Here is a 26,954-nt window from a genome sequence, read left to right on the forward strand (position 1 = left end):
GGGGGGGGCAAACTCTCCACTGGGTAAAGTCATACCTGGCATTTAGGAAGATGGTCATGGTTGTTGGAGGTCAATCATCTAGCTCCAGGACATCTCTGCAGGAGATCCTCGGTATAGTGTCCTAGGCCTAACCATCTTCAGCTACTTCATCAATGACATTCCCTCCATCAAATGATTAGAATATTTGGGGGTATTCACTGATGATTGCATAATGTTCAGCACCATTCATGACTCCTCAGATACTGAAGCAGTTAATGTCTAAATGCAACAAAATTTGGACAATATCCAGGCTTGGGCTCACGAATGGCAAGTATCATTTGTACCACACAAATGCCAGGCCATGACCATCTAATAAGAGATTATTGAACCACCACCCCGTGACATTTGATGGCATCACTATCACTGAGTTCCTCATTATCAACATCCTGGGGGTTGCCATTGACCAGAAACTCAACTGAACCATCCTATAAACACAGTGGTTGCAAAAGAAGTCAGAGGCTAGGAATACTCTCAAAGACTGTCCACTATCTACAAGGTACAAGTCTGGAGTATGATGGAATATTTCCCACTTGCCTGGATGGGTGCAGCCTCAACAACACTCAAGAAGCTTGAAACCATCGAGGCCAAAGTAACCCACATAATTAGCACCACACCCACAAACATCTACACCCTGCACCATCGAGTCTCAGCCAGCTGCAGAATGTACTGAGGCACTGCAGAAATTCACCAAAGACCTCTAGACAGCAACTTCCAAACCCATGATCACATCCACTTAGAAGAACAGGGAAAACACATAAAATGACAACACCTCTACTTTCATGTTTCCCTCCAAGCCCCTCACCATCCTGACTTGGAAATATATCATTGTTCCTTCACTAGTACTGGGTCAAAATGCTTAAGGACATTGTGGATCCATCTATAGCACATGGACTGCAGCAGTTCAAGAAGGCAGCTCACAGCAGCTTCGAATGGATTTATTTTTTATTGTCACATGTACTGAGGTACAGTAAAAAGTGTTTTAAGTCCTTTACAAGATGTACTATATAAGTGCATCAGGGTGGCAGAACAGTGTGTTGGATGTAGTGTTACAGCCACAGAGAAGGTGCAGAGAGAGATCAACATTAACATTCAAGAGCTCCATTCAAAAGTCAGATAACAGCAGGGAAGAAGCTGTTCTTGAATCTGTTTGTACAAACTTTTAACCTTTCAAGAGCAACTAGAGATGGGCAATAAATACTGGCCCAGATAGGGACGCCCACATTCCAAGAGGAATTAAAACAACCTTGCTTTCTTCCTTACCTTCCCCAGCAGTCACTGTGCAAATTCATTAGTCTGTTAATACAAAATGCGGTGAAAGTGTGAAACTTTACCACAAAGCATATTTAAGTTAAATACACAGTTATCTGTAAGGGAGAAATGAATTATGTGAAGAAGGCAGTAACAGAAGGTTACGCTGGGAGCATTCAATGAGGAGGTGGAGAGGATAAATGTCTTTGGTGCCTTTTATACCAGATGGACTGAATGATCTGTTTTGGAGCTGCAGACTCAAACGTCAGATTTAAACTCCACTTGAAGCTCATTCACAAGCAAAGGGCTAAAATTGGTTTCATTAAATATGATTTGATTCAGAAGAGTATAATTATGTTTACTTGTATTTCAGTTGCACGATGATGCTAAGTTTGGAGTACTTTGTAGAACTGCGTTGGGCCTGAACAGTGTAATCACGTTTTGAACAGATGGTGAGGATATTCATTAATTATAATATAGTCATATGTTCCAACTATATGCAGTTGGAACTCAATTTGAATTGAGAGTTGAGGTATTAGCCATTGAGACAACTTGTGCCTTTGGATTTAAAGGAAGTTACTGAGGAGTCTGTAATCAACAAGTAAAATCGGTGACCTCTGAAAATTGCCAATTCAACATTTACACTTTTCTAGTTTGCTCGGGAAAGCTGCTGAAGTGATTTTGTTTGAATTACAGTGACTGTAAGAACAACATAAGTGCAGGAAACTTCTGTGAGCTTAAAAAAGTAAATTATGTAAATATCTCCTCTGGGGTTTCATAAACGAGTACTTGCATTGTTAACAGATTGAGGAGATTCGTGTTTGGTGTCAAATGGTTGTGTGTTATAGATCACTCAGAAAGTCTGGGTTCCTGCAACAAGTAGTTTGGTGTGTATCTTGCTACCTGGAGCTGTGGGCAGTGATGATGGAGGCTGCAGTTTTCTTTTCCATTGTATGGTTGACTCGGAATCTCTCTCGCTCTTACCACTTGCCGTTGGCATAGGCTGGAAGGATTTGTAGATTGATACTCGTCATGTTACGAACAGATCTTTCTTGGCCATCAGGTTCTGGACTGGAACTCGAATCTGGAGCTTCTGGCTTAGAGGCAGGTACACTACCCACTGAGCCACAAGACCTCCTAATACTGGCATAAATATATCTGAATGTATTAAGGAACAAGTGTCTTCAATATTTTCAGCAGAGGGGGTTGGTAACAGAATTCTAAATGAAAGTCATTCCAAAGTATGGGACTTTGGAACCTGTCACCTTTTGCTAGTTAGATTACAAGCTCTCACATTGAGTGCAGCTGTACCGTTGTGAAACTGCTTGAAGCAAAAGCAAAGGAGGATACAGTGTTATTGTGGTTCAGTACTGCTGTCACACGCTGTGGTCAATTCTAAGCACATAAATTCAAAAGGCAGGTTGACAGAGTTATTGTAGCTGATTAACATTTTATATATCCCACAAGCCGAAGCGGGGAATTCAAACGAAAGAGCTGAAGCTAGATCTGAAGGAGCCATTCCGCTGAAAGTGGCAGTGATCGGCAAAGTGTGCTGCAGAAGGTCCAGTTCATCAGCAGCAGCACGGCCTGAAGGTAACAATCACTTGTCAAAGCACTTTTCTTGGTCAGGCATGTTGACTGAAACCTGTAGCGTTGATGTCATTGAGATTGCATTTTGTCCTGTGTGTAATGTATTTGTAATTTAACAAGTCTCAATTCTCTTACCAAAAAAAAGTTAAGCAAAAAAATTGAAACGTTTCTTGAGACACTTAGATAAATTCATGAATAGGGAAGGTTTGGAGAGATATGGACAAGGAGTGGGCAGATGGGATTATGTTTGACATAGACTGGTTGGACCAAAGGGTTTGTTTCCGTGCTGTGTGACTCTATGACTCCATGTGGGGGAAAATTCTGACTGTGCAATTCTTGATCACAAGCTATTTTTAAGATAAAATCCATTAATATTTCTTTTGTTGGCAAAAGTGGGATAACGTAAGGTGTGGAGACTCAGTTAGAGACAAAAAAACTGTAGATGCTAAACTCTAAGGTAAATAAGCAGGAAGAACGCAGCAAGACAGGCAGCAACAGGAGGTGGAGAAGTCAATGTTTTGGGTGTACCTTCTTCAGGATTGGGGCTGGGTGTAAGGGGAGCTGTAGATAAAGTTCAGGTGAAACCCTTCTTTCAGGACCGGTGTGGAGACTCGGCAGCAGAGTGGGATGTGACAAGGTGCTGGAATGTTTATAAACCTGTAAGAGAATTGATTTTCTGCGATTTTCCACAGAAAAAGTGGCATGCTTACTGTGTAATTTTAATGGGGCAGGCACGTTCTTTTATAAAGAGTGGGTCATCTTTTCCAAGGAGTTTGCTGCTATTGCCTTCACAGTGGTTACCATGTGCTTCTGTGAATCAGGGTCAACTCTCAATCCACTTGAGGAGATTTTGTAAAAAGAAATAATGATTCTAACACCTTTAATTAAAAAAACCCTGACTGGAAACCGGCTTTGGGAGCTCATTGAAGCTCTCCAGCTGCGACCACTGCATTAAAAGCAGAATGAATACTCAGCATTTTCCTGCTGCATGAAAATCTTCAGTGAGAGATGCGTGGGTCTGTGAGAGGATACAGGTCTCTTCCACTAAACGCTGAATGGTAGTAAGGAAGGATTGGATGTTGTGTGGAGGGATAGAGATATATGTATATAGATAGGTATTAGGAGCAGGACCAGACCATTCAGCCCTTGAGCTGCCTCTCCTAGCCCCCTGCAAACATTTTAGCTGCCTTGTCAATCGACCCCCTATCTAACTAGCCCTGAAGAATATTCAGTGATCCTGCATCTGCCATTCTCTGAATGGGGTGGGAGAACAGTTCCATAGCTTCAAGACTCTCTGAGAGAAAGAGAATCTCCCTGACTCCATGTTAAATGGGAGAGCCCTTATTTTTAAAACATGTCCCCTAATCTCAGTCTCTCCTGGGAGAGGAAACATCTGTTTAGCATCCACCCTCTCAGGTCAAGCTCTCTCAGGATTTTGTACATTTCAGGAAGACGTTTCACTAAGAATTAAAATCTCAGACACTTTTTTTGTATCTGCTTTAATGATTCACATGAGCCTTCTGCTACTGTACGTATCAGACATTATTAGTATTTACAATCTCTTGGCTCTGCTATTGTCCTCATAAATGATTTTTGCACTGTGTCTGGCACCCAGTTAGATTATGATCTAATCAAAATTCTACAGAAGTTTAACATAGGATCATCGAATCCATGCAGTGGGGAAACAGGCCATTTGGCCGTACAAGTCCACACTGACCCTCCGAGGAGTAACCAACCCACAGCCATTCTCCTACTACTCTGCATTTACCCCTGACTAATGCACCTAACCTAATCATCCCTGAACACTATGAGCAATTTTACCATGGCCAATTCACCTAACCTGCCCATTTTTGGACTGTGGGAGGAAAATGGAGCACTCGGAGGAAACCCACGCAGACAGGGAGAGAATGTGCAAACTCCACACAGACAGTTACTAGAGGCTGGAATCAAAGTCGGGTCCCTGGCACAGTGAGACAGCAGTGCTAACCGCTGAGCCATAGTGCTGCCTCATGGAATCCCTACAGTGTAGAAACAGGCCATCTGGCCCAACAAGTCCACACCAACCCACCGAAGACCCAGTTTCTTACCCTATTACTCTACATTTACCCCTAACTAATGCACCTAACTTACACATCCCCCTGAACACTTTAGCATGGCCAATTCATCTTTCCTGCACATCTTTGGACTGTGGGAGGAAACTAGAGCAACATAACTTTTCTGTTTTTAAATTGTACACCTCTGGAACTGAACTCCAGTGCTTTGCTTGTACGTTGGCTGTGTTAACCTGTCCTTCTGCTTTTAATTTGTACCTCGCTCTTGGTCCTTTACCCTTTCATTCACCTAGATGTGTGTGAACCTTTGCACTGACTTATCTTTATTGCAAATTCATTCCTCACTTACGTACTTCCACAAATTTGTTAATGTCTTCTTATCGTGTACCTCCTCGCCCTCAACTATTAACTGTGTCCTCAACTTAGAGTCAACTTCAACTTGAAATTTTCCTTCTGATTGTCAAATCCAAATTATTCATGCAAATGATGCTTCAGTACCAAAATCCTAAGGAACACCCCTATTAACCGGACTGAGTAACTCATTTTAACCTCTATTACCCAGGCTGAGTAACTCGTTGTAACCTCTATTAACTGGACTGAGTAACTCATTTTAACCTCTATTACCCAGGCTGAGTAACTTGTTTTAACCTCTATTAACCAGACTGAGTAACTCGTTTTAACCTCTATTACCCAGGCTGAGTAACTCATTTTAACCTCTATTAACCGGACTGAGTAACTCGTTTTAACCTCTATTAACCGGACTGAGTAACTTGTTTTAACCTTTATTACCCAGGCTAAGTAATTTGTTGTAACCTCTATTAACCAGACTGAGTAACTCATTTTAACCTCTATTACCCAGGTTGAGTAACTAGTTTTAACCTCTGTAACCAGGCTGAGTAACTAGTTGTAACCTCTATTAACCAGACTGAGTAACTCGTTGTAACCTCTATTACCCAGGCTGAGTAACTTTTTGTAACGTCTATTAACTAGACTGAGTAACTCATTTTAACCTCTATTACCCAGGCTGAGTAACTCGTTGTAACCTCTATTAACTGGACTGAGTAACTCATTTTAACCTCTAATACCCAGGCTGAGTAACTAGTTTTAACCTCTATTAACCGGACTGAGTAACTCGTTTTAACCTCTATTACCCAGGCTGAGTAACTTGTTGTAACCTCTATTAACCAGACTGAGTAACTCATTTTAATCTCTATTACCCAGGCTGAGTAACTCGTTTTAACCTCTATTACCCAGGCTAAGTAACTTGTTGTAATCTCTATTAGGAGAAAGTGAGGTCTGCAGATGCTGGAGATCAGAGATGGAAATGTGTTGCTGGAAAAGCGCAGCAGGTCAGGCAGCATCCAGGGGGCTAATGCCCGTAATCTCTATTAACCAGACTGAGTAACTCATTTTAACCTCTATTACCCAGGTTGAGTAACTAGTTTTAACCTCTACTAACTAGACTGAGTAACTCATTTTAACCTCTATTAACCAGACTGAGTAACTTGTTTTAACCTCTTTTACCCAGGCTAAGTAGCTTGTTGTAACCTCTATTAACCAGACTGAGTAACTCATTTTAACCTCTATTACCCAGGTTGAGTAACTAGTTTTAACCTCTGTAACCAGGCTGAGTAACTAGTTTTAACCCTGACTCTCCATTTCCTGTTTTGCAGCTTGCTTTCTATTCGTTCTGGTCCTCATACCCTGCCTTAACCATAGAGGTTTAATGTTGAGACAACATTGCAGTACATGCTATCATTTCTGACCCACTTTTAACATTGACTGAGAAATGCAAAGCAGCGATGAAGGGCTAGCCCAGCCTCCACGCCTGAATATATTTGTTGTTATATTTTTACACTTTCTTCCAAATTGAATCAGATTGATTTTCTTACTGGTGTTAGGAAGAATAGATCTTCACACAGATCATCACTCTCTATTTTATTTCACGCCAAATGTTTCCTCAACAATTTCTGGAGACATTTCCATTTCAGAAAAATTGTTATTTTTCCAGATTGTGCATGGACTTCTTTTGAATGTCAGGCAGAGAATACTGTTTCCCCATATTGTCGGAGGTGACACACTTTGGACTGGGCTCGGGCTGTTTGATAAGTGTGAAAATCTACAACTGTATTCAAGTAAAAGTACAGAATGACTAATGAGGAGAGAATGCTTTGATATAAAGGGCACACTGTTCCCAGAGACAGACATTAACAAAACACACAAGTGGTAGGTGCAGAAGGCTACTTAGCCCCTCAGTACAATATGATCATGACTGATTTGTTTGTGGTCTCAGTCTGAGTTCCTGCTCACACCCCATTCCCTCATAGAACAAACACCTGTGTGACTCTACCTTAAATACTTATAATCAGCCAGCCTCCACTACTGCCTGAGGTGGGGAATTCCAAACATTGATGCATCTCTGAAAGAAGAAATTCCTCCTCATCTCCTTCGTAAATGGGAGACCTCTTATTACGAAATTGCACTTTCTGGTTCTAGATTCTCCAATGAGGGGAAACATCCTCTAAACGTCCATTCTGATGAATCCCTTCAGGATCTTATATGTTCCAATAAGATTGGATTTCATTCTTTTAAACGCCAATGAGTGTAGGATCAACTTCCTCAATCTTCCATCAGAAGGCAACCATATAGTCACAGAAATCATCCTAGGGAACCTCTGAACTGCCTCAATTGTAAATATATCCTTTCTTAAATGAGGACAGCAAATCCAAAAACAATACTCTGGATGTGGTCTCATGAATGCCCTCTACCGTTGTACCAGTTGCAATAAAAGCTAACATTGTATTTGCCTTCAGAATTACATTCTAAATTCTGACTTCTATTGATGCATGCAGGGAACACCTAAATACCTCTGTATCACTGAGGAGTCACTCTCCTCTTAAATATTATTCTGCTTTTCTACCCTTCCCCCAAAGTGAAACCCTTATGATTTCTGACTCAATAATCCGTCTGCCACACTATAGCCAACTAGCCTGTCTATGTTGCCTTATGGACTCTTTGTGACTTGTTCTCCACTTATTTTCTTACCCATTTCATATTGTCTGACAGGTCTGCAACAATTGGTTTTAGGATGTTTCAAATATGCATGGAATTACTCCTTGGGAGTACCCAGGTAAAATTGTAGCTAACTAACATTGAGCAGTGTTAAGGTTCCTGTTGTATGACCAGCATGGACCATCTCCAGCCCCTGACTGCTTCGCTGCTTGTAGTCCAGCAGGTAGTACTTAGCCCTCTCTGACATTAATGAGCTAGCCAATTGTCAATACCTCCTTCGATACCTGGTTCATTTTTCAATTTCTAACTTGAAAGAGTTGGTTCCAATCTTCCATCAAGTATGTTGGAATAAAACTAGCCTAATCCCAGGTAGAGACTGCTTAACCCCCCCTGCATTCTTCCACCTGATTTAAGCATAGACTGGGATAGGAGCCTGGAAAAACCCAAAATAGTAGATAATGGCTGTCGGAAAGAGTATCAAAGATAATGGCAGGTGGATAGAGGTGAGACACCTTGAATGAATTGCATCGTCAAAGAAGCTTGAGGAGCTTAACAGCTTCCAATCTATGTAGAGAAAGAAAGTTGGTTGTGGCTTCTGAAGATGCAGAATATTGGGGCTAAGTGTTATTCCACAACTTGATCTAATGCAAAACAAATGGAATGGGCTTCATCAAAATCAACAATTCACACAAAAATGTAAAAGCCAGAAAAACTTTCGATGAAGCGTCAATTCAGTCAGATCTGTCTCACACGTAGGAGCTGATTCCCTCACTGTTTGTAAGGCGAAGAACATGTTTAAAGATTATACCTGAACTGAGTGGTTATACCAATTGGGAGAAAATGAAGAGCTTGGGTATCTTCTTTTGTGGAAAGAACAGGACTGAAGGGGTGATTGAATAGAGGGCAACAGTTTAAGTGAAAGAGTTTAATGAGGAAATATTGAGAAGATGGTTATGGGAGAGACCAATGATCAGGACCATAATTTTAAGGTAGTCCTGAACAAAACCATTGAGAATTTAGAGAAAGTTCTGCCCCCTTAATCAGGGACTCACTACAATAGGGGGACAAATGGCACAGATTCATTTAGAAGAAGTTAGATCAACATGTAAGGACAAAGTGAACAGAAGGGTGTACCGATGGAGTTAGGTGCAGGAGGAAGTTTGTTTTCAGCATAAACATTAACACAAACCTCATTGTCTCTGTGCTGCACATTCTGTGTAATTCAATGAATGAAATTAATTACTCAATAATGTGACAGAATAAAGTAATAAATTTGGTGGTACACACTTTCTGTGCTTTTAAAAGAAAGGATACATTTTGTTGAAATGTTGAATCTTGCATTCATCAGAATACTTTGCAAGAATAACAATTCAAGGGGAAAGCCAATAATTATCTCACAAATTGATAAAGTACAGGAATTCTAGTGCTGATGGGACACCAGATATGGAGGCTGTATGTCCCAAATACTGGCAAATTGTGTCAAACAGCATATCCTTTAGGCTTGTTCACAACATGTAACTGTACCAACCTGCAAAGAATTGCAATGCAATGTTCAATGTAATTCTGCAATTGGACACTTTTGTGCAAAGAATTATGCTGACAGCCAAATTAGGACTGTCAGGTGGGCCTGCAGTGTGTTACACATGCAGGGACTAATGTATAGGACTCTGTTCTTTGCAGACAAAAAGATGCAAGCTCACTGCGCCTATTTCAACTTGATAATTGAGATGATAGCTGTTCGCTGGTTCACTTTTTGGGACAGTACCCAAATCAATCAGTCAATTTACTGGGTTTCAATTTAAAGAAAGATTGGAAGTTATTTGTCAATCCCCATCACTGGGTGTGATCTCCACGGCAATGTCTCTACCAATCATTGTTTGCTTCCCATCTAATCAGCTCACTCTTCTTATGTTTGTTTTCTTCTTGAATTGGCACTCTTGTGAAATGTCCTGATGAGTGCAAGATGAAATGTTTTGACAAAATATATCTTCTTCCAACAACAAGACAGAATTGTTACAACACAGAGTAAGGCCATTTGGCCCATTAGTTTTCTCCAGCTCTCTGAGTAATCCACTTGGTACCTTTTCCCCATAACCCTTAAGTCTGGGTGGATTACTCTTCGGAGGGTCAGTGTGGACTTGTTGGGCCAAAGGGCCTATTTCCACACACTGTAGGGGTTCTAATTCTAATTCTAAAATACACAGTCTTCCTTTTCATATAATTATCTAATTTCCTTTTGAATATCTTACTTGAACATGCCTTTACCACACTCTTAGTCAGTGTACTCTTGACCTGAACTAATCGCTGTGCAAAATGTCTTTTTTTCCTCAAATAATTTTTGGTTTATGTTTTGCAAATCAATGTAAATTTGTGCTCTCGCATTCTCAATCCTTTCAAGAGTGGAAATGTTTTCTCATTATTTACTCTGTCCAGGTCCCTCCTAATTTTGAACACCCCTATCAAATCTTCTCTCAGCCTTTTGTTCTCCAAAGAAAAACAGACACAATTCGTCAATATGCCTTCATAACTGAAGGTTCTCATCCCTGAGATCATTCTTGTGAATCTTTTCTGTACCCTTTCTGATATTTTCACTACCTGCCTAAAGTGGGATGCCCAGATATGAATGGACTGCTCCAGCTGAGGCTAAACTAGTGTCTAATACAAGTTTAACATAATCTCTTGGCTCTTGTACTCTATACCCGTAGGGATGGCACGGTTGCTCAGTGGTTAGCACTGCTGCCTCACAGCGCCAGGGACCTTAGGTGCCATTCCCTTGGGTGACTATCTGTGTGGGTTTCCTCTGGGTGCTCCAGTTTCCTCCCACAGTGCAAAAATGTGTAGAGTGAGTGGATTAGCTATGCTAAATTGCCCTGTAGCATCCAGGAATGTTTAGGTGAGGTGGATAGGCATGGGAATGCATGGTTACAGGGATAGGGTGGGGTAGGGGTTGGTCTTTGTGGGGTGTGCTTTGGAAGGTCAGTGTAGATCTCATGGGCCAAATGGCCTGTTTCCCCACACTGTAGGGCTTCTATGAACCAAACAATCTAGGACATTGTAGCTGTAGTATGGACATTGTAGCTGTAGTAACTGCTCTCTTGATCTGTCCTGCCATATTCAATGGCTTATGCACAAATCCCCTCCTGGTTTATCTGCTTCTGTCGAATGCCCTCTGTTTTATACAATCCTTTCATGGTCTTCCTGTCAAAACAAATCACTTCAAAATTTCTCTGCACTGAATTCAGTCTGTCACTTGTCACCAATTTGTTTCAGTCCTTTTGAAATTCTAAACTGTCCTCCTTACAGTTCACAATGCTTCCAAGTTTCATATTATCTGCAATGTTTGAACAGGTGTCCTGTACATTGTGATTTAAGTCACTAATATATGTAACAGGAAGAACAAGGGACCCAACACTAATCCCCAGGGAACTTCACGACAGACATTCCTTCTGCTCAAGAGATATCCATTAACCAATACTTAACTGTTTCAGCCAATTTTGTACCCATCTTGTTACTGTCCCTTTTATAAGTTAGCTCACAAGTTCACTACACTATGTGAAACATATTTTAAAGTCCATGTACCATGTCAGGGAATTAGCTTAGCTCAGTTGGATGGATTGTTGGTTTATAGAACAGTGTGGGTTCAATTCCCATCACTGGTTTGAGGTTACCATGAAGGATTTTCCTTCTCAACCTCTTTCCTCACACGAGGTCTGGTGGCCCTTGGTTAAATCACCACCAGTCACTTCTTGCAAATGAAGTGGCCCTATGGTCTGGTAAGATTATGGTGACACAAGAACCATATCAATTGCACATCCTCATCAACCCTCTCTGGTATCGTTTTCTCCCCTAACCAATGTGTGCTGATTTTCTCTAATTAACCCACATTTGGCGATGTGGCTGTTCATGTTGTTCTGAGTTATTGTTCTTTGAAGTTTCCTGACCACTGAAGCCAAATTGACTGACCTGTCTCTGGTGGGCTTATCTGTACACTTTTCTTTTTAAACAAGAGCTGCCACACCGCCAAGTCCAAGGAATACTGGAAAATTATGATAAATGTTTCAACAATTTCCACCCTCACTTCCCTCAGCATCCTTGGATGCAGCTCATCCTATTGCTGTTATTAACATTATGTACAGACATCCTACCAATATCATCTATTATCAAATTTAGATCCTTCTCGCGTAGTTTTCTTATATTTGTTACGGTGGCTTTGACAACATTTTTTTTTGGTGGACCTAGATGCAAAGTATTCATTTTCTACCTCACTATTTCTCCTGGCCTCATGCTTAAGGTCCCATTTGGCCCTTTATTGACCCTACTCCTCCTCTTCACATTCTTTGTCCACCCACTATGTTAGTATTCTCTTTTATGCTAGTCTCTACTCATGCCTTTTCTTTACTTATTTGCTTTCTGACCTGTCCTCTGAACCATCTCCATCTATGCTTCTTGTTGCCTTGGAAAAGCAGCCAACATCATCAAAGACCCCTCCCACCCTGGTTATAATCTCTTCCGACCTCTTCTGTCAGGCAGAAGATACAAAAGCTTAAAAAGCACTGACCAACAGCTTCTTCCTCTTACTGGATTTCTGAGTGAACCGCTCAAATTTCAAATCTAATGTTGATCTTGCTTTTTATGAACATTCTTTGCCGCCGGAACTGTGCATTCTTCACTCTGTTTTATGACCCTATGATCTTTGTATGGTATGATCTGCCTCTACAACATTGCATAACACAACTTTTCACTGTACTTAGGTATATGTGACATTAATAATAAATCAAAATCAATCTTTTCTATTCAGCCTGATTCTTCATTGTGTTAGCTATTTGATATCTGTCATCAGCGGACTTTTCTTCTTCGCCCGTGGTCTCTAGCTCAGCTCTATACATTTCTGCTGGATTGAGGGTTATGCTGAGACGGTCAAGTATTTTCAGTAGAGCAATCAAAAACACTTTGAATAAACAAAGGGGCAGCATGGTGGCTCAGTGGTTAGCATTGCTGCCTCACAGCACCAGGGTCCTGGGTTCGATTCTCGCCTGTCTGTGTGGTGTTTGCACATTGTCCCTGTGTCTGCCTGGGTTTCCTCCCACAATCCAAAGATGTGCAGGTCAGGTGAATTGGCCATGCTAAATTGCCCACAGTGTTAAGTGTGTTAGTTAAGGGTAAATATAGGGCAGGGAAATGGGTTTGGGTGGGTTTCTCTTTGAAGGGGTGGTGTGGATTTGTTGGGCCGAAGGGCCTGGTTCCACACTGTAGAGAATCTAATCTAATCTAATCAAACTGCAGATGCTGGAGATCTGAAACGAAAACAGAACTTGCTGGAGAAAGTCAACAGGTCTGGCAGCATCTGTGGACAGAAAGCAGAATTAACATTTCATGTCCAGTGATCCTCCTTCAGAACAGGTCTGAACAAAGCAGTTAACACTGCTTTCTCTCTCCACAGATGCTACCAGACCTGCTGAGGTTCTCAGTCAAAGTTGTTTGTTAAGTCAAGTAACTTTTCTCAGAGTTCAGGTCAACCTAAGCCCGGGTTTTTGAGGTGCGTTTTGCAATTTGCACATTACTACCTGATCTTATTGTAGCTGACTCTCCTGGTTGGGATAGGGATATATTTGGGGCAATGTGTGTCACCAATGGTAAAAATCAGTGATTAACACTCATATTGAAACCCCTTTGGTACATGAAAATGCTCATGAAGCAAAAATCACTGATTAGTCTTTTTCATTCTTGAAACCATCTGGTAACAAAGTACTTTCAGTTGTTCGGAAGAAAGATAATCAAAAAAAAATGGGGCTTTTATGACATACTTGAAAAAAACCCAAAATAAAATGGCCATGGAACAGATTTAGTTGGAAGTTATCTTGAGGTAGGGCTGATGTTATTTATAAAGAGTGTTTTGAAAGATTGCTTCTTTTTCACTGAACTGGAGATTCCTATTGAGGAATCCAAGTTTACGAAATTATAGTCTGGGAAACATTGGTAGATTGAGTATATTAAAACTCGATAGACTGAATACATTAAAAGGAAAAAAAAATATTTGAGATAAAAGAAGTTTGAAGAATCTTATTTACATGGCAAATGGTTTACAATTTGCCTTCTCTGCCATGAATCCTCACTGAAATAGAGGAACTAATGCAGGCCATTCAGCCCTTGAACCTGATCTGCTATTCCATTAAATCATAGCAATCTTTTCGTTTTAAACTCCATCTGACTGCCCAGTTCTATAAATTTACTTAACAATGATAAATCAATATTAACTTTGAATATAACCTTTTCGTGATATTAAAGGTTTTGCATGAGATGCTTCTATTTATAAAGCTCAGGAGGCATTAAGCATTTTCTTTTTAAGCAGCCTTTACAATTTGTCCTGTCACCTCCAAAGGTTTATGTTGGTGACACCAGGTACTGGGGTTCTGTTGGGCTGACAGCGGCCTAGCCCACTGGTCAGAGAATTAGTGAGGAATTCCAACTGTTTCTGTGCACAAAGCATGGCAAAACAATGTCCTTGTGGTCTCATCAAGCCATCCCTCGTGTTTGAGGTGCTAGGCTGTCTTCCAAGCGCTGTTGGCTAATCAGACGATGGTAGTTCCTCATGGCACCAGTGCCAACAGGAGTGAAGGTTACTGGGGCACAGTGCCCATGGTCATCATAGGAGCCTGGACTAAAGGTGAATGAAGGCATGAGGGGAGTTGCAGGAAAGGGAGAAAAGGTAGGACATGAGGCAATGGCGGAGGGTGGCTTGTCATTGGCTACCTACCTGCCCAATGTTGGGTCTCCCAACTGGGCACTGAGTGTCCAATTACAAAGGACTATTGATCATTTGTTTAGAGAAGTCACCGGAGAACCCAATAAGGTTTGCTGGATGGCCCTCTAAGGGTGTGAGAGAACTGTATGGCCTCTAGTTACTCTCTGAACCGCCATTAAATTGTGGAGGACATGGGTCTAATGCATGTCAATTAGAAGGTAATGAACCTAATCAACATCCCACAGGCCGTGGTGGCGAATCCCAGGTCAGCTCTTGCCTCACCCGCTGACTTATCTGAAGGTGGGACTGGGGCCAGAGGTCAAGTTTTACCATTGCTAGGAAACTGACATGGGGCCTCTCTCCTACGTTTCCAAGGGGCTGGTCACCATGATTCCCGCTGTGACAGGTTGCGTACAATCCAGTCTCAGGTCTTTCTGTCCCTGTCACCCTGTTACAGTTGTATTCATGACAATTCTGCTCATTTTATTTTTAAAATCTTCAATCACATTTCTCTCTATTAAATTTCGTCTGCCTTTGGTCTTGTATTTCTATTTCTGACTTTGTCCTCAGGATACCTACTTCTCACTGTTCACTGAATTTTGCACTGTAAATAAACTTATAAATTAAGCCCTTTGTACCTCACTTTGGGTCATTTATATACAATTGCCCTGACTCTGGCGTACTACAATAGTAAACCTCATTGTACAACAGACAATATATAGCAATGTATAGCAATGTTGAAAAAGTACCTTGTGCAGGATGGTAATATTACCATCATAACAAGGTAAAGGACCAGCTCATAACAATTCAACATGAGGCAAGATCAAACTGGAAGAATTGTTCAGCTGGTAACTCCCAAGCATTTACCTCAATACCATTTTGGCACTATACCAATAACATTTTGGAGTCTCAGTGAGAATTCTTCAAATTTGTAGATGGCAAAAAAAAAACGTAAGGAGGGGCATTTTGCTTCTGAAGAAATGGCTCAAGGAATATGAAATGAGATGGGCAAAGTTTGCATGTGGAAGCAACAATGACTAGTGTTGTCTGTAGGAATAAAGTGATGCACACAAAATGGGTAATGTTTGCCACAGTGTAACCTATGAGTGGTGCTAAAGTTGAAGATGCCTTATCAAGGTGCTTTACATTCGATCATCAACACGTCCAAGTACTGGAGAGGCACAGTCAACAAAGGAAATAGATTGTTCAGCTGCGTAACTGAAATAGTTGCTGGTGGTTCACCCAATGGAGGGCTGGAAAATCCAACAGGACAGAGCTGAAACAAACTATGGATCCATGGACAAACTTATTTCGGCATTGGAGAAATATAAAGCTATAACGTTGGCATCTCTTTGGCACCATTTAGACCTGATAGTGTATTTAAAATTAGGGGCATAGTCAGACAGGCCATTTGGACTGAACCAAGCAGGAAGTTCTTCACCCAGAAGCTAGTGAATCTTTGAAAGTCTCTAGCCCACAGAGCTGATAAGGTTCAGACATTGAGTATATCCAAGAGAAAGATTGATCAGTTTCTAGATATTAAAGTAATCAAAGAATATGGGGATTGGGCAGAAAATGGTGTTCAGGTAAAAGATGCCATGATCTAGTTGAACGGCAGATCGAGCTTGTTGGATTGAATGCCCTCCTCCTTTGATGGAGTCAGAATAAACCTTCACACAAGCTTTACATCTTTGCAAGATTATCAATGCAAAGCCAAACTATTCTGCATGAATTTTAAGGGGGATCTCTCCAGCTGTATAAATTATTGTGATTGCTTGAAATTTCCTATAATGGCCCTATAATGCCCCATCTGTTTTTCATTGGCCCACTGATAGATTCAATTAAGATCTGAAAATTCGAAAGAGCAATAAGTGGATAGGTTTTTTACAAAATTACAATTTCTGTCTGAGTACCATCCTGAAGACAGATGTAATTACAGTAAAGATGAGACAAAAAAAAATCATTTCCATAGCTGGACTCAGCCTGTTGTCTTGTTTACGTTATGCAATGCGCAATGTGGTGATCTGAGTGACTGAGAGCATTAAGGATGTGGGTAACCTGTGGTTTGTTCTCACAAACTCTGCACCTGACTGGTTATAAATCTTTGTATGACAGTGGTTTGAATGACAAAAATGCAACGTTTAACTGAAAACCACCCTAACTGAGCACCAATGTACAAAAAGAAATTGCTGTAGCATTTAACGGCAGTGATGATGTAGACTAAAGTGGTCTGCATCTATTGTTTAAGATAAGCGTGCGCACAATGCCATGATGAAAATTTGATATTTCGAAACAGTACACAGAAATTGTTCGTGTAATAGTTTGGTTCGGCATTGCCTTTGTTCTGGTCATTGATAATGTTCTCTGGCCATTTAATTTGATCAGTTACCTGTATAGACCTGGGTTATTTACACAGTGTACTTAGAGTGTTGCTAAACTGTAGATGTGAAACAATTTCCATTGACTCTGCAGCTTTAGTGTAAATGCAGACTCACTCAACAGGAGTGAGATTGCCTGGAGGAGATAATCTCTACTTTGATAGAGTCAGAATAAACCTTCACACAAGATTTACATCTTTGCAAGATTATCAATGCAAAGCCAAACTATTCTGCATGAATATTAAGGGAGATCTCTCCAGCTGTATAAATTATTGTGATTGCTTGAAATTTGTCATTCTTGCATTCATCCTGATGAGGGCAAGATGAAAAGTTCAACAATATGTCTCTCTTTTTCAGTTAAAGGGAATGAATTTCCTTAGAGGTCCCCTTGACTGGTAGCCACAGCTATTGTGGAAACCTACTTAAAATATACACAGATTATTGGCACCCACTGATCTGCTAATGAATTCATGCAATGGGACCTGATAATTCTTGAGGTGACTCATATCACATGCTTCAGTGATTTGGAAATGCCAGTGCATCAGAACCTCTTTGGGTGTACTAGCACAATGCAAAAATTTGGATGTCAAAATATCATTTCCATCGTAGTTGGGTTTCCCCTGAAAATAACGAAAAGTTCTTGGTTTTAGGAACTATTATTATATTTGGACTATTCTATGGTAAATGATTACAATGGATTCAACTTATTTTTTTTTTAACCAGTAGAAACAAAACATTTTCATTTAAGGTACTGGGAAAGCATCATCTTCTGCCTTGAGACCCTTCAACCACACAGCATCAACATCGACTTCACTAGTTTCCAAATTTCCCTTCCCCCTATCCCAGATCCACCACCCTCTTCACCTGACCTGTCCATCTTCCTTCCCACCTATCCACTCCACCCTCACCACCGGTCTATCACAATTACTCCCAACTGCATTAACCTATCACCTTCCCAGCTACCTTCGCTCCAGCCCTACCCCCACCTTCCTATTTATCTCTCAGCCCCTTCCCTCTCCCCACATTCCTGATGAAGGGCTTAATGCCAAATGTCGACCCACCTACTCCTCAGATGCTGCCTGACCTGCTGTGCTTTTCCAGCACCACACTTTTCGGCTCTGACGCTCCAGCACCTGCAGTTCTCACTTCTCATTTTCATTTGCGGGAAAGATGCAACAGAATGGGATGGTTAGTGGATGAAGGGCAAAAGCAACAATTTAATCACTATCCCATTCTGATCTTTCAGGCTTTCTTCTTTGGTTGCTGCATTTCCTCCCAAATTGCTTAAACTTCAAATTAATGGACATAAAGTTCACATCAGGTGTATTAATTTCTGCACCAAAATGCAGACTCATGGAGAGTGAAAACTGCCAAGAACTTTATCCTAAATGTACTTCTAAATCCATTAGCCACATTGAGCTGACAATACAACGTTTTGTGCTTTTTTCAAGGAGTACAGACAGAGCTGTGTATATTATGGTGGCATGGTGGCTCAGTGGTTAGCACTGCTCCCTCACAGCGCCAGGGACCTGGGTTTGATTCCAGCCTCGGGTGACTGTCTGTATGGAGTTTGCATGTTCTCCCCGTGTCTGCATGGGTTTCCTCCAGGTGCTCTGGTTTCCTCCCACAGCTCTAAGATGTGCAGGCTAGGTGAATTGACCATGCCAAGATTGTCCATAGTGTTCAGGGACGTGTGGGTTAGGTGCATTAATCAGGGGTAAATGTAGAGTAATAGGGGAATGGGTTTGGGTGGGTTACTCTTCGGAGGCTCGGTGTGGACTTGCTGGGCTGAGAGGCCTGTTTCCACACTGTAGGAATTCTAATCTATTCTATTATCTGTGCAAAATGTAATGGTAGCCAACATCAAACTGCAGTTGCTACGCCTGAGTCCCCCACCTCAGACACAGCAAAGAGAACATAGCAGCTTCATAAAGCCGAAATTAAAATACTGTAGATTAGATGCTGCAGATGTGTAATAGGGAACAGAAAATGCGGAAGATCTTCAGCAAGTTAGAAACATTCATAGAGAAAGAGACAGAAACAAAGATAACGTTTCTGGTTGTTGACCTTTTGAGAGGACTCTGAAATGTCAATGATCGGAAACATTAACCCTGTGTTCTTCCCACAGATGTTGCCCAACCGAGTGACTGTTCCCAGAGTTTTGTTTTTATTTCAGATTTCCAGTTTTACTGCCATTTCTCCCTGACGAGTATCCATTGCTTCTCATCTACAAGATTTTAATTTATCTTTTAATTTGTCTTTTATTTTATTGTACTATGTTTGATCGTGGGTGTGCTAAAACTAAATCCACAGCCAGATCTTTTCTTAGCCACTGTATCTGTTCTGACTTGTTCCATATGGATTCCAGTTTAAAACTAACCCTTCTCATTTTGGATTCCTCCTTGTTGTAGACGTAGGTTCAGCAATTCTCTGATCAATGCTCTCAATGTCTCCTAAGATGTACCCTCGCCTCCAGTTCTGTTGAAAATTACTTGACCTGAAGGTTAACTCTCTGTCTGTCCCTACAAATCCTGCCCGACTTGATGAGTGTTTCCAATACTTTAGATTAAAATTGGGTAGTGATTAAGCTGTTGTCCAATAATTCAGCTATTAGCTTCCTATGCCTCTCCATGGTTTACAGCATTCATTTTTAAAAATAACTTTTGCTAATAGTGAAATAAATTTAGCAATATGGCAGAATTGTACCTCTGCTACAAACACAGGACAGAAGCATTAGGCGAAAATCTGAACCATTGCACAAGATAAGGTTGGAGATTAGGTTGACAAATGTGTCGTCAAAAATCGGCCTTTTATAGGAAAAATGGAGGTTGGTCAGTAGTTTATTGATTGAGATACACATTGTGCAGATAAAAAAAACCAAACATGAGTGAGAATTGTATTAATTGAGTTCTAAACTAGATGAAACCAGACATGTATGCTTCTTTGGATAGAGGGTTTATTCAGAGAGCATAGCATTACCACATGTCTGCCACCTCCCAACCCGGTGTCCCAACAGTCTCTCTCTTTACACAGACACCTACACACACATTCTTATACACACACACTCACGCAGACCTTCTCTCATACACACGCTTTCTCAGGCACACACACAAACACACATCCACACACACACCCTCTCACAGGCATAAACTCCATCATACTTTATCAAGCATGCACCCATACACACTCACACAGTCTCTCCCTCTGTCTTTCTCTCTCTCTCTCTGACACACACACACACACACTCTCTCTCTCTGTGTCTCTCTCTCTCTCTCTCTGTCTCTCCCTCTCTCTGTCTCTCTCACTTTTCCTCACGCCCATACACACACATATAAGTCTATGGGGTGAATTTTCATTTGCAGATTTGTCTTTGCAGATACGTTCTATTTTGTTCAAAGAGCACACAATCTATAGGCAGTCATTCCATGTAACATGTTATAAATTCCTACTTTGGAAATAGAACCAGTCTAATCCAAGGTTGGAATACAGACAGACTCTGACCTCACACTTTTAATGCAATGTCTGAGATGAGATGTTACCTCTTTCTCGTAAAACCTTGTTATCTCAGGACTGTGACTTGAAAGAGGTTCATGGATTTACATATTAATGAATCAAAGCCTGCAGCCCACTCAAAGTGATTAAGAGTTAACAGCAATCTCGGTTTGTTCAAAACATAGCATTAGTTGTATGACAGTTTAATCTTTTACTATAAATTCTGTGTCCTATGATCCTGGCCCACTAGCCACCTGACAAAGTAGCAATGCTCCGAAATCTTGTACTTCCAAATAAACCTGTTGGACTATAACCTGGTGTTGTATGATTTTTAACTATCTCTTTTTCAAGACTTGTTAAAAAAAAACTAATGAGACAACTAAATGAACAAGCAGCAGGCCCATAAAGGGATGCTCCAACAAAACCAAATCCTCAAACGAAACATAAATTTGATTTTGGATAATCTCATTTTGTACTCTTTTGAATAACTTTAAATTAACCAATTAAACTAAATTAACTAAAACAGGGAAACATACCCACCTCCGATAGGTAACCCCAAAGAGTGCAGTATCATCCCGTCCAGAAAGTGAATCCGGTCTTTCATGTAACAAACAGGAATACTAGTCACTATGTTAACCAATAGACCCAACACATCAGTCTCTCTTCATAGACTTGAAAAAAAAACTCAACCTGCTCAGACACGTTAGTACACATCCTTGGGCAGACTGGATCTGAATCCAGGTGTTCTGACCCAGAGGCAGGGACATTATCACAACACCATAAGAACCCACTTACCCCTAAAGATCCTTTTCAAATCCTCCATGTCAAGACCATTGAGGATTTTATAGCTATTTGAATCAACTTGTTTGGACACATTATGGCACACCCTTTGGCAGATGGGACTGGAACATGAACTTTCTATCCCGAAGGTAGGGACACTACCACTGCACCATAAAACCACCTCCACTTTGAGAAGCTCAAATAAAGCAAATAGGATCAAATTAAAAGATGACAGGAGTACTGTAATTAAAGACTAAACTTAGATTAAAATAGTACTTTGGGGAGATTATGTATTCCAGCCTCTGCTGTGGCCATCATTCTCTAATAGTCTTCCTTTGTAGTTAGTTAGAAAATGTATGTCCCAAATTAAGCCAGAAAGCCCCTTAAAGGAACACTGTAACTCAGGATAAAACTCCAAAGGAAATTGACAAAACCAAATTAAAATTTGGTTTTATCAAGAAATAACACATTCTAGTTTCCCTTTGTAAGTCCTTTTGATAGTTTCTAACCCAACTATTTAGAAAAGTTAATATGCATCATTGGAGCAGGTGGGACACAGGCCTGAGGTAGGGACACTACCATTGCATTACAAGAGCCATTCAAAAGTGTACCCCAGTATGTAAGTAAATTCCCTTCACCATGTATCACAATTTAATTAATATACCATGAACAAATAAGATGGTTGTAAATTGTTAAGCAAATCTGCTGCTGCAACCTCCCTGATGAGGTCACTGGTGAAAGGTTCTGAACTGAAACATCAACTCCCCTCCTCCTCTGATGCTGCTTGACCTGTTGTGCTTTTTCCAGCTCCACTGTTTGTCCACTTGAGTCCATTATACTTTTTCTTTGGAGTCTTGAATCTCTATGGACGCTGTAACACCTGCTTATATTCCCAGAAATTTAAGATTGTTTATTGAAGCTCATCAGGAACTCATTCTCCACCATCCTTCATGACCCAAAGAGACATGATATCTGGACTAAGTGATTTCTTTTCTTGACCCTCCCTCTCTGTTTAATTAATGGACTCTTTGTCAATTGGACCTCACAATATGGGAGACCTGGTGGCTCAGTGGTTAGCACTGCTGCCTCACAGCGCCAGGCACTTGAGTTCAATTCTAGCCTCGGGCAACTGTTTCTGTATAGGTTCCGCTGGGTGCTCCAATTTCCTCCCACAATAGGCAGGTTAGGTGAATTGGCCATGCTAAATTGCCCACAGTGTTCAGGGATGTGCAGGTTTGGTGCATTAGTCAGGGGTAAATGTAGGGAATGGGACTGGGTGGATTACTCTTTGGAGGGTTGGTGTGGACTTGTTGGGCCAAATGGCCTGTTTCCACACTGTATGATCTTCTATGATGTTAGGGGAGGCAGTGACCTAATGGTATTATTGCTAGATGATTAATCCAGAGACCCAGGTCAGGTTCTGGGAACAGATGGTGGAATTTGGATTCAATAAAAATTCAATAGAATTAAGAATCCAATGAATCGATTGTCAGGGAAAAACCCATCTGGTTCACTAATGTCTTTCAGGGAAGGAAACTGCTTCCCTACCTGGCCTGACCTATATGTGATTCCAAACCCACAGCAATGTGACTGACTCCTAACTGCCCTCTGGATATCTACAGATGGGCAATAAATGATGGCGTTGTCAGCCAATATCTTGGGAACGAGTAATAATGAATGGATACTTACATGATATTTAAAAAAAAATCATTTATGTGATGTAGGTGTTGCTGGTTAGGCCAGAATTTATTCCTCACCTCTAATTGTCTTTGAGAATGTGGTGGCCAGCTGCCTTCTTGCTGTCTATTTTGCTTGTGACTGATTGACTTAAATTTCAGCATCATTTCAATCTTTTCAAGATCTAAGTTGCCCCTTTTCTTGCTGAAGGTAGAACTTCATTTTAGGCAAATTTCAAAGATTTGAATCTACACCTTGGTAACCCAAGCTTTGGTTGTAAAATCATCTTAAGAAATTATTCCCATGTGAATAAACCTTGCTGTGTTTTCTTTTAAATAAACCCGTCCTTGAACCTAATCGTCTAACTGCGATGGCTACTCTAGTTAACCAATAGTCTGTTCAATTGCAGGAGAAAAGAACACCAGATATGGCTTCAACAACTGCAGATGGCAGCTACGAAGACTTTCCCTCGGCATCAATTCCTGACTACAGCCATGCGTATGACTATGACGATGAATCAAGTGGAATGTGCAGGAAATCAGATGTTAGACAGTTTGCCCAGCATTTCACACCACCTTTCTACACCATTGTGTTCCTGTTAGGTTTTGTAGGGAATATTCTGGTAGTGGTGATATATGCTTTCTACAAGAGATTGAGAAACATGACAGATGTCTATCTTCTGAACCTGGCCATCGCTGACCTCCTTTTCCTCTGCACTCTACCATTCTGGGCTCTAGACGCAAAATTCGGATGGATATTTGGAAACATCCTGTGCAAAACTGTCAGGGGCTTCTACAAAATAAACTTCTTCAGTTGCATGCTGTTGCTGACTTGCATCAGCATCGATCGCTACATCGCCATTGTAAAAGCAATAAAGGCACGTGTCTCAAAGCAGAAAATATTTCTTCACAGCAAACTAATCTCTCTAGTAGTCTGGGTGACTGCAATATTGTTGTCGCTCCCCGATTTTCATTACAGTTCGAAAAATGAGAGCAAACAGAGCTGTTCAACAGACTATCCCGGGAGCATCCTGAAAGTAGCAGGGCTGGCAGTGCAGATAACTGTTGGGTTCTTCCTGCCTTTTGCTGTCATGCTGTTCTGCTACTCCACGATCATTTGGAAACTGCTCCAGGCCAAGAGCTTTCAAAAGCACCGAGCTATAAAGTTGATAGGGACAGTGGTGAGTGTTTTTGTCCTTTCACAATTACCGTACAACAGCATGATGATAGTGAAAGCCATGGACGCTGCCAACATGACAATCACCGATTGCGGCACGCTTAAGAATGTGGACATTGCCACCCAGATCACACAAAGCATAGCTTTCCTGCACTCCTGCCTGAACCCGTTCCTCTATGCATTTCTTGGCGTTAGATTCCGACAAGATTTGTTGAGAATTATGAAAGATATAGGCTGTATGGGCCAACGGCATTTCAGGGGAGCTAGCAGACCACAACAGACGATATGGAAACGCAGCTCTGTTCATTCAGAAACAGACACAACAGGGACATTGTCCTTGTAAACACCATTCACAGACCATGAAGAAGCTGCAAGTCAGGAGCACAAATATTTACAGAATTCACCTTTTTGTTGAATCAAAACATCTGCACCTGAAAAGCCAAAACAGCTGAAGAGTATTGCTTTAATTCTTTTTTTCTAACGTGACTCAATGTTCACCAATTAGATCTGGGCAAGCAGTTTTCAGAGAGACAACTAGAGTGGGACGGGGAAAATCATTGCTCTTGTTAAAGTCTCAATCAAACCTCAAACCCTGGAACTCATTTGCAGAAAGAAACCATTCAGGGGTGTGGTGACAACTTGCTTCAGGACTGAATCAGCAGAACGGTGAACAGAAAAGAAACTGGTTGGCACTTGCAATTCCCCCATTATGACGAGTCCCCCATTATGACTATCAGCAAAATACACACAAAGTGATTTCACAGGATAAATTCGTGGCTGGGGAGCTGAACGCTCACAAAAGCTCCTCTTGGCTAGCGACGGGGGAAAAGTCAAAAGTCGACTATTATTTAAAATAAGAAAATTCAGAGTAATGTGGCCATTACTCGTGCATTGAAATTTACTAATTATTCATTGCGAGTTTTAGTTTTTTTTAGCATTAAATGCTTGAATAGGAAGTTAGATTTTTAACTATTTTAATACTTTAAACTTTCCGCATACATGCCAATGACTTGTAGCAATCTTTGTCCACTGGCAGAAAGGAAGTTATTTTTAAACGTTTTGTTTGGTGATACATACTGTGACTTTTAAAAATGCATTGTACATGTAATATTGAATCTGGTGTCAGAACATGGGTCAGATGTGTATAGACAGGTACAGTAAGGAATTGAACTAACTACCTTTCAGCAATTCTCTTACAGAAGGTAAGAGGAAATTTCATCAGTGTAAGCTTGCATACCATCGGCATTTTGTTCGTTTGACCATCTCATTCTGGTTTTAAATGAATTTTGTTTTTAATGACGTTTTCTTCAATACTTTGTAAGAATTCCAAGTAATCACTCGTGTATTTGTATGTATGTTGACAATAAATCTGTGAACTGGACTCACTGTTGTGTCATTTGTTTCACAATCACAATCTGAGTTAGCTGAATTGAATTAGCTTTATTGCCACATGTACTCAAATGAGTACAGTGAAAAGTTTACAGTCACCACATTACAGCGCATCTTCGGTACAAAGGTACCTCGATACAGATACTCAAATTCAAATTCTCAGGAAACAAAAAATTAGAAAACTAAACAAATAAAAAGTTCAGAATATCTTTGTTGTAACATGTAGCAGTAACATTATATAAACAATTATTACAGATGGTGTATGAGGAAGCTATTTGCCGACCAAGAAACATATTGCAGATCTCACTCCCCCCTCTCCTTTTCCTCGTGGCCTACAAATTATTTCTCTTCAAATAATGACTGAATTCTCTTTTGAATCCCTTTGTTTTTCAGCCCAATCAAGCCTTAATTGAACTGGCTTCCAACCCAACATCTGACTGAGCATTCTAGATCCTAATCACTCCCTGCCTAAAATATGTTTTGCCTCATGCTTATCATCTTAGTTTGGTTTCTTCTGCTGGTCAGTTATAGAGTCATAGAGATGTACAGCACGGAAACAGAACCTTCAGTCCAACTCATCCATGTCGACCAGATATCCTAAATTAATCTAGTCCCATTTTCCAGCATTTTCCCCATATCCCTTTAGACCCTTCCTATTCATATACCCATCCAGATGCCTTTTAAATATTGTGTTTGTACCAACCTCCACCACTTCCTCTGGCAGCTCATTCCATACACGCACCACCCTCTCGGTGAAAACGTTGGCCCATATGTCATTTTTAAACCTTTCCCCTATCACTCTAAACCTATTCCCTCCAGTTCTGGACTCCGCCATGCTGGGGAAAAGACCTTGTCTACTTACCCTATCTAGGCCCCTCATGATTTAATAAACCTTTATAAGGTCACCCCTCAACCTCTGACACTTCAGGGAAAACTGCACAGCCTATTCAGCCTCTCCCTGTAGTTCAAACTCTCCAACTCTGGCAACATCCATGTAAATCTTTTCTGAACCCTGTCAAGTTTCATAACATCCTTCCGATAGGAGGGAGACCAGAATTGCATGCAATATTCCAAAAGTGGCCTAACCAATATCCTGTACAGTTGCAACATGACCTCCCAATTCCTATACTCAATACTCTGACCAATAAAGGAAAACATACCAAGCGCCTTCGTCACTATCCTATCCACCTGCAACTCCAAGGAACTATGAACATGCATTCCAAGGTTGCTTTGTTCAGCAATACTCCCCAGGACCTTACCATTAAATCGCAACGTGTGGCACTGGAAAAGCACAGTGGGTCAGGCAGCATCTGAGGAGATGGCGAGTTGACGTTTCAGGCAAATGCCCTTCAGCATTCTGGATGCTGCCTGACCCGCTGT

At 40.9% G+C, this 26,954-nt stretch overlaps 1 protein-coding gene across 3 annotated transcripts; it reads left to right on the forward strand.

Annotated features, from left to right (window-relative positions):
- The first annotated feature begins 1,642 nt into the window (after positions 1-1,642).
- On the forward strand, positions 1,643-25,566 carry ccr9a (chemokine (C-C motif) receptor 9a). Of its 3 annotated transcripts, none has more exons than XM_087978524.1 (3): positions 1,643-1,739; positions 2,755-2,880; positions 23,419-25,566. In XM_087978524.1, the coding sequence occupies exon 3, from the start codon at positions 23,437-23,439 to the stop codon at positions 24,526-24,528; it is 1,092 nt and encodes a 363-aa protein (XP_087834650.1). In that variant the 5' UTR covers positions 1,643-1,739; positions 2,755-2,880; positions 23,419-23,436; the 3' UTR covers positions 24,529-25,566. The 3 variants fall into 3 exon arrangements, with proteins under 3 accessions (XP_087834650.1, XP_087834651.1, XP_043575378.1); XM_087978525.1 differs by lacking the exon at positions 1,643-1,739 and adding an exon at positions 1,882-2,395; XM_043719443.2 differs by lacking the exon at positions 1,643-1,739 and having other exon boundaries at positions 2,482-2,880.
- Positions 25,567-26,954: the final 1,388 nt, after the last annotated feature.

This window comes from Chiloscyllium plagiosum, unplaced genomic scaffold, assembly GCF_037043375.1.
Source record: "Chiloscyllium plagiosum isolate Xiang-an unplaced genomic scaffold, Cpla_swu_hap1 HiC_scaffold_34, whole genome shotgun sequence".
NCBI classification, from domain to species: Eukaryota; Metazoa; Chordata; class Chondrichthyes; order Orectolobiformes; family Hemiscylliidae; genus Chiloscyllium; species Chiloscyllium plagiosum.